Source organism: Microchirus variegatus (assembly GCF_963457635.1).
Source record: "Microchirus variegatus genome assembly, chromosome: 2".
Lineage (NCBI taxonomy): Eukaryota > Metazoa > Chordata > Actinopteri > Pleuronectiformes > Soleidae > Microchirus > Microchirus variegatus.
The window spans coordinates 416,645-425,000 of NC_139803.1; the positions used below are offsets into that span (position 1 = coordinate 416,645).

At 40.9% G+C, this 8,356-nt stretch overlaps 1 protein-coding gene across 1 annotated transcript in view; it reads right to left on the minus strand.

The window, feature by feature from the left end:
* Positions 1–291: 291 nt before the first annotated feature.
* tg (thyroglobulin) overlaps positions 292–8,356 on the minus strand; it is a gene marked incomplete at its 5' end in the record, with an annotated part of 24,591 nt that continues 16,526 nt past the window's right edge. The window contains 13 exons of the mRNA XM_083910347.1: positions 292–379; positions 1,256–1,437; positions 1,614–1,754; positions 2,692–2,796; positions 2,876–3,063; positions 3,707–3,844; positions 3,940–4,098; positions 5,081–5,277; positions 6,165–6,315; positions 6,426–6,510; positions 6,642–6,846; positions 7,318–7,500; positions 7,598–7,732. Of these exons, the coding sequence (XP_083766473.1) occupies positions 315–379; positions 1,256–1,437; positions 1,614–1,754; positions 2,692–2,796; positions 2,876–3,063; positions 3,707–3,844; positions 3,940–4,098; positions 5,081–5,277; positions 6,165–6,315; positions 6,426–6,510; positions 6,642–6,846; positions 7,318–7,500; positions 7,598–7,732 (1,934 nt within the window). The 3' untranslated portion in view covers positions 292–314. The remainder of the gene's footprint in view (positions 380–1,255; positions 1,438–1,613; positions 1,755–2,691; positions 2,797–2,875; positions 3,064–3,706; positions 3,845–3,939; positions 4,099–5,080; positions 5,278–6,164; positions 6,316–6,425; positions 6,511–6,641; positions 6,847–7,317; positions 7,501–7,597; positions 7,733–8,356) is intronic.

An 8,356-nucleotide genomic window follows, 5' to 3' on the forward strand; every position in this document is an offset into this window, starting at 1 on the left:
CACTTTTGTGCACAAACTCCTCCCTCCTCGACTTCACAGATCTGGATTATTTCATGATGAAGTGATCGTGACTCATGGTTTCTTTGTGTCCTGGCGCCCTCTTCAGGCAGACAGCAGCGTTACATCTGAGATTTAAAATCTCTTCTTTTTTTTTCTTCTTCGTAACAAACAACAAAAACAGACTGAAATGTGTTTGAAATGCTTTTATTTTGAAATCACACAGATTATCCAGTATTTGTATTTAGCTTCATTTTTTCGGACTTTGAATCAAACTGAAGATGAAAAATCACGTAACGTTCACATTCCGATGTTTCTCAGTAACGACTGGGGTTCGATGATCGAGCGTCTCGGGATTTTAAAGATTCTGACCTCGGCCGAGCTGCAGGACAAAGATTTAAATATCGTTAAAGTTAGCGTAGTAAAGTTTGAACATCGTTAAAGTCAACGTAATATAGTTTAAATGTCGTTAAAGTCAACGTAATAAAGTTTGAATATCGGTAAAGTCAACGTAATATAGTTTAAATGTCGTTAAAGTCAACGTAATAAAGTTTGAATATCGGTAAAGTCAACGTAATATAGTTTAAATGTCGTTAAAGTCAACGTAATAAAGTTTGAACGTCGTTAAAGTCAACGTAATATAGTTTAAATGTCGTTAAAGTCAACGTAATATAGTTTAAATGTCGTTAAAGTCAACGTAATATAGTTTAAATGTCGTTAAAGTCAACGTAATATAGTTTAAATGTCGTTAAAGTCAACGTAATATAGTTTAAATGTCGTTAAAGTCAACGTAATATAGTTTAAATGTCGTTAAAGTCAACGTAGTAAAGTTTGAATATCGGTAAAGTCAACGTAATATAGTTTAAATGTCGTTAAAGTCAACGTAATAAAGTTTGAACGTCGTTAAAGTCAACGTAATATAGTTTAAATGTCGTTAAAGTCAACGTAATATAGTTTAAATGTCGTTAAAGTCAACGTAGTAAAGTTTGAATATCGTAAAGTCAACGTAATAAAGTTTAAATATCGTTAAAGTCAACGTAATAAAGTTTGAATATCGTTAAAGTCAACGTCGTAAAGTTTAAATCTCGTTAAAGTGAACGTAATAAAGTTTAAATATCGTAAAGTCAACGTAGTAAAGTTTGAATATCCTTAAAGTCAACGTCGTAAAGTTTAAATATCGTAAAAAATGTCGCAGTGGAGTCACATGTGGTAGTTGCAGTACTGTGACAGCAGGGGGCAGTAGTGTGCTGTGGCTCACCTGTCTCTCTGCTCAGTGTCGCCCCCATGTGTCTCCAGAAAGAACAGGCTCTGTCACGCAGACCCCGGCGTTGGGCGAGGGCGGGGCTCATCTCCAGGTATGTGGGCGGGGCTTCAGAGGACTGAACCGGATGCCAGCGGGGCAGAACTGACTCCGCCCACTCTCGCGAGGGGTTCGGATTCCTGATGTGGGCGGGGAAAAAGAAGAGGTGTGGTCACATGACCTGACAGAGAGAGAGAGGGCGGGGCCTAGACACACCACCTGGTAACTATGACAACATGTTAGCATTTCACGACAAACACAGTGAGCTGTGATTGGAGGAGGGTTTGGGAGCGTGTTTGGGGGCGTGTCTTCTCACCCCGTCCTGACGAAGCTGGACACGTAGGTGATGGCGGCGAGAGAGAGGCGTCGCTCAGAGGGCGTGAAACGCTGAGAGCTGATTGGCTGATGAGGAACGCCGAAAACTAATTGAACGTCCAGAGGAACAAAGACGTCGGCTCTGCAGACAGAAGCAAACGATCAGCACTGATGATATAATATACATTTAAATATATACTGTTAAATATACTGTTAAATATACTATTAAATACAACTTTAAATATACCTTTAAATATACCTTTAAATATACTTTTAAATATACTATTAAATATACCTTTAAATATACCTTTAAATATACTTTTAAATATACTATTAAATATACTTTTAAATATACTTTTAAATATACTTTTAAATATACATTTAAATATACTATTAAATATACATTTAAATATACTATTAAATATACTGTTAAATATGCTATTAAATACAACTTTAAATATACTATTAAATATACATTTAAATATACCTTACAATATACTGTTAAATATACTATCAAATATACAATTAAATATACTATTAAATATACCTTTAAATATACTATTAAATATACATTTAAATATACCATTAAATATACTATTAAATATACTATTAAATATACCTTTAAATATATCTTTAAATATATCTTTAAATATACATTTAAAATATACCTTTAAATATATCTTTAAATATATCTTTAAATATACATTTAAAATATACCTTTAAATATACTATTAAATATACATTTAAAATATAGCTTTAAATATACTATTAAACATACTATTAAATATATCTTTAAATACACCATTACATACACCATTGAATATAACATTAAATATACCATTAAATACAGTATTAAATATATCTTTAAATATACCATCAAATATACCTTTAAATATACAATTAAATATAACATTAAATATACCATTTAATATATCTTTAAATATAACTTTAAATATATATTTAAATATACAATTACATACCATTATAAATGTCATTAAATACACCTTTAAATATACTATTAAATATACACAAACATGTTTCTGTGGAACCGTCCCTTTAAAACGATGACATTATTTCACCTGTTGGGGGCGCTGTTAGCAGGCAGGTGATACAGGAAGACGTTAGCGCTGCTGTTAGCCCAGAAGCTCGCCATCTGCAGGCTGGGACAGGTAATGAACAGGTCTCTGAAAAACAAAGGTGAATCTTTGTGTCAGTGGTCGTCAACAGAAGGAACAGGAAGAGGTCAGTGTTTAAATCCACCACCTGGTGGCGTTGTTGAGCGCTCTGGAGAACAGGTTGTATCCGGCGGGGGAGGGGCTGTGATCCAGAGAGTAGAACCAGGTCGCCGCCTCCTTCAGACGCTCACTTCCTGTTTCTCCGCCCAGTGAGCGACTCAACGCTTCGTAAAACGCCGTCTTAGCGTCGACTCGACCCTGAAGAACCTCGAAGTCCTGAAGACATGAATAATCTGGATTATTATTCAGACATGATTAATCTGGATTATTGAGTCATGAATAATCTGGATTATTATTCAGACATGAATAATCTGAACACATCATGATTAATCTGGATTATTAAACCATGATTAATCTGGATTATTACGATATTCAAACTTTACTACGTTGACTTTAACGATATTCAAACTTAACTACGTTGACTTTAACGATATTCAAACTTTACTACGTTGACTTTAACGATATTCAAACTTTACTACGTTGACTTTAACAATATTTAAACTTTACTACGTTGACTTTAACGATATTTTAACTTTACTACGTTGACTTTAACGTTATTTTACCTTTACTACGTTGACTTTAACGATATTTTAACTTTACTACGTTGACTTTAACGATATTTTAACTTTACTACGTTGACTTTAACGATATTTAAACTTTACTACGTTGACTTTAACGATATTCAAACTTTACTACGTTGACTTTAACGATATTTTAACTTTACTGCGTCGACTTTAACGATATTTTAACTTTACTGCGTCGACTTTAACGACATTTAAACTTTTCTACGTTGACTTTAACGACATTTTAACGTGACTACGTTAACGCGCTCTGATTGGCTGACAGACAGCTAACTCACCTTGATCCTCCTCGCTCGGCCGATCAGTCCGTCGTTCTCCGACGTTCCGAGCATCAGATCCACGCTGTGATAGGACGGAGGCGAGGCGGACGGACGCCGCGGCGACCACGAGCGGAACGGACTGCTGACCGCCATCAGCTGTGACCACACACACACACACACACACACAGTCGTCAGACCGCTGACGTCAGCAGACTCCGCCCACACACACTCACCTGGTTTGTGACGCGTACCTTTGTCTGAGCGGCGTTAAGAGCGTGAGTGGGCGTCGCCCTGAGGCAGGCGGCGAGGTCAGAGGTCACACAGCCCAGTTCAGACGCCAGGTCCAACGCCAAGCGTCCGGAGGAGGAGGAGGCGGAGTCAACGAGCGCCGGAGAAAAGATGGAACCGCCCTGAAAAACAAGGATTTAAAACTGTCAGAGATGTGATTGACAGGTGTGTGTTTGTGGGATTGACAGGTGTGTGTTTGTGGGATTGACAGGTGTGTGTTTGTGTGATTGACAGGTGTGTGTTGATGTGATTGACAGGTGTGTGTTGATGTGATTGACAGGTGTGTGATTGACAGGTGTGTGCTGATGTGATTGACAGGTGTGTGTTGATGTGATTGACAGGTGTGTGATTGACAGGTGTGTGCTGATGTGATTGACAGGTGTGTGATTGACAGGTGTGTGCTGATGTGATTGACAGGTGTGTGTTTGTGTGATTGACAGGTGTGTGCTGATGTGATTGACAGGTGTGTGTTGATGTGATTGACAGGTGTGTGTTGATGTGATTGACAGGTGTGTGTTGATGTGATTGACAGGTGTGTGATTGACAGGTGTGTGCTGATGTGATTGACAGGTGTGTGATTGACAGGTGTGTGCTGATGTGATTGACAGGTGTGTGTTTGTGTGATTGACAGGTGTGTGCTGATGTGATTGACAGGTGTGTGTTGATGTGATTGACAGGTGTGTGTTGATGTGATTGACAGGTGTGTGTTGATGTGATTGACAGGTGTGTGTTAGTGTGATTGACAGGTGTGTGTTAGTGTGATTGACAGGTGTGTGTTAGTGTGATTGACAGGTGTGTGTTAGTGTGATTGACAGGTGTGTGTTAATGTGATTGACAGGTGTGTGTTGATGTGATTGACAGGTGTGTGTTGATGTGATTGACAGATGTGTGTTGATGTGATTGACAGGTGTGTGTTAGTGTGATTGACAGGTGTGTGCTAGTGTGATTGACAGGTGTGTGTTAGTGTGATTGACAGGTGTGTGCTAGTGTGATTGACAGGTGTGTGTTAGTGTGATTGACAGGTGTGTGTTAGTGTGATTGACAGATGTGTGTTGATGTGATTGACAGGTGTGTGTTGATGTGATTGACAGGTCACTTTCTCACCATCAGGATCATTCTGTGGAAAAGGGGCGGAGTCGACGAGGAGACGAGGTGAAGGCTGGCGATGTCGGCGCCCCCACGCTCCGCCCCCACTGTCACTCGACTGTTGTCTCCGCCCACCAGAGTGATGTGCTGGTTGACCCAGTGAAGGACCGCCTCCTGGTCTGATACACCATAGTTACCATGGAGACGGGAGTCGCCTGGAGACAGGTTAACATCTGGTTATAATGGTTAAGGTAAGTTATTAACTGGTTATGTTAAAGTTAGTGGTTAGTTATTAACTGGTTAAGGTAAGTTATTAACTGGTTATGTTAAAGTTAGTGGTTAGTTATTAACTGGTTAAGGTTAGTTATTAACTGGTTATGCTTAGTTATTAACTGGTTATGTTAAGGTTAGTGGTTAGTTATTAACTGGTTATGTTAAGGTTAGTGGCTAGTTATTAACTGGTTATGGTTAGTTATTAAATGGTTATGTTAAAGTTAGTGGTTAGTTATTAACTGGTTATGGTTCAGGTTAGTGGTTAGTTATTAACTGGTTATGATTAAGATTATTTTTAACTGGTTATGGGTTAGGGTTGGATATTAACTGATTGAGGTTAGTGGTTAGTTAATAACTGGTTATGGTTAAGGTTAGTGGTTGTTAGTTATGAACTGGTTATGGTTAAGGTTAGTGGTAAGATATTAACTGGCTATGGTTATTAACTAGTTATGGGTTAAGGTTAGATATTAACTGGTTAGGTTAGTGGTTAGTTATTAACAGGTAAAGATTAGTGGTTAGTTATTAACTAGTGATGGGTTAAGGTTAGTTTTTAACTGGTTATAGTTAAGGTTAGTGGTTAGTTAGAGTTAAGGTTAGATATTAACTGGTTATGGTTAAGGTTAGTGGTTGGATATTAACTGGTTAAGGTTAGTTATTAACTGGTTTTGGGTTAAGGTTAGATATTTACTGGTTATAGTTAAGGTTAGTGGTTAGTTATTAACTGGTTATGGTTAGTTATTAACTGGTTAAGGTTAGTGGTTAGTTATTAACTGGTTAGGGGTTAGGGTTAGATATTTACTGGTAAAGGTTGAGGTTAGTGGTTAGTTACCTGTGCTCAAGAATCCCATGGCCGCCGTCCTGTAGTTGGCCGTTACCACGACGATGTTGCCAAGGGCAGCGAGGGTGGAGCCATTAAGCAGAGCAGGGCTCTGATTGGCTGGAGGGTTGAAGAAGAAGACCAGGACTGGGAGACGCCCCCCCTGTCACACACACACACACACACACACACACACACACACCATCGTCATGACAGGAAGTGACCTCAGAGGGCTGGTGGGCGGGGCCTGGTGGGCGGGGCCTGATGAGTCACCTGAGCAGGTGAGAAGACGTTGAGGTAGAGACAGTCTTCACTGGACGAGTCTGACGCTGCGTCACCAGGCTGCAGACAGGTGGCGCTGGAGGACACGCCCACAGGAAGTGATGTCACACAAACATAGCACAGACAGTTGGCTCTGAAGGACACGCCCCCACAGGAAGTGATGTCACAGACAGACAGACAGACAGACAGACAGACAGGCGGTGTTACCGTGGAATGGTTGCGTTCCAGGTTCCCGACCAATCAGCCGGCTGCGCTTCCCGGAAACGGAGCGCTCCTATTGGAGGACGAGCGTAGGGCACGCCCACAAACTGAACCACTGACCTACGCTCAGAGTTCACCACCGTTTCCACGGCAACGCCCTCAAGGACACCATGACCGGGGACGGAGACCTTAGTTACCATGGACAACCTGTCTGTGGGGACAGAGAGACAGACAGAGGACAGTGAGACAGAGGACAGACAGACAGAGAGACAGACACACAGAGGACAGTGAGACAGAGGACAGACAGACAGACAGAGGACAGTGAGACAGACAGAGGACAGTGAGACAGACAGAGGACAGACAGTGAGACAGACAGAGGACAGTGAGACAGAGGACAGACAGACAGAGGACAGACAGAGGACAGTGAGACAGACAGAGGACAGACAGTGAGACAGACAGTGAGACAGACAGAGGACAGACAGACAGAGAGACAGACAGACAGACAGACACACATACACACACAGACAGACAGACACACACACACACACACACACACACACAGACAGACAGACAGACACACACACACACACACACACACACACACACACACACAGACAGAGAGACAGACACAGAGACAGACAGACAGGTGAACTGTGAGAATACTGTGCTGTGATTGGCTCACCTGTCCTCAGGTAAACCTTGTGGGCGTGTTCTTTGATGAGTAACTTGCAGGAGGAGGCGTGTCTGTGTGAGTCGGGGGCGGAGCTAAGCCCACACACCCTGGTGTCTGGGTAGAGGACGCAGCGAGTGGCGAACTCTGTCTCACTGAGGGACACGGCCACACAAGACTCCGCCCCCTGGCAGGCTAACAGGAAGTGAAGAGAAGACGGTCAGCGTGCACACACACACACACACACACACACACACACACACACACACAGAGGCTCTGTCGTCATGGTTACCATGGAGACACCAGTCTCTGGTCCTGCTGTCGTCCACGGCGACGTCTCTGCTGACGTGGACGACGTCGTACGTGGAGACGGACGAATCAACGAGGAAGGACGAGTCGTCAAGGAGACGCCACTCAGACAGAGACACTGACACACACACACACACACGTTAGGCCACGCCCACAATACAACAGCAAGATGTGGCTCCTCCCCTTTTATTTTAGTTAGGGTTAGTGGTTAGTTATTAACTGGTTAAGGTAAGCAGATGGTTATTAACTTGTTATGGTTAATGTTAGAGGTTAGTTATTAACTGGTTATGTTAAAGTTAATGGTTAGTTATCGACTGGTTATGGTTAGCAGATAGTTATTAGCTGGTTAAGGTTATTGGTTGGTTATTAACTGGTTATGTTAAAGTTAATGGTTAGTTATCAACTGGTTATGGTTAGCAGATAGTTATTGGCTGGTTCAGGTTAGTGGTTAGTTATTAACTGGTTATGGTTTAGGTTAGCGGTTAGTTATTAACTTGTTATGGTTAAGTTAGTGGTTAGTTATTAACTGGTTATGTTAAAGCTAGTGGTGAGTTATTAAAGGCTTATGTTAAAGTTAGTAGTTAGTTATTAACCGGTTATGTTAAGGTTAGTGGTTAGTTATTAACCGGTTATGTTAAAGATATTGGTAAGTTATTAACCGGTTATGTTAAAGATAGTGGTTAGTTATTAACCGGTTATGTTAAAGAAAGTGGTTAGTTATTAACCGGTTATGTTAAAGTTA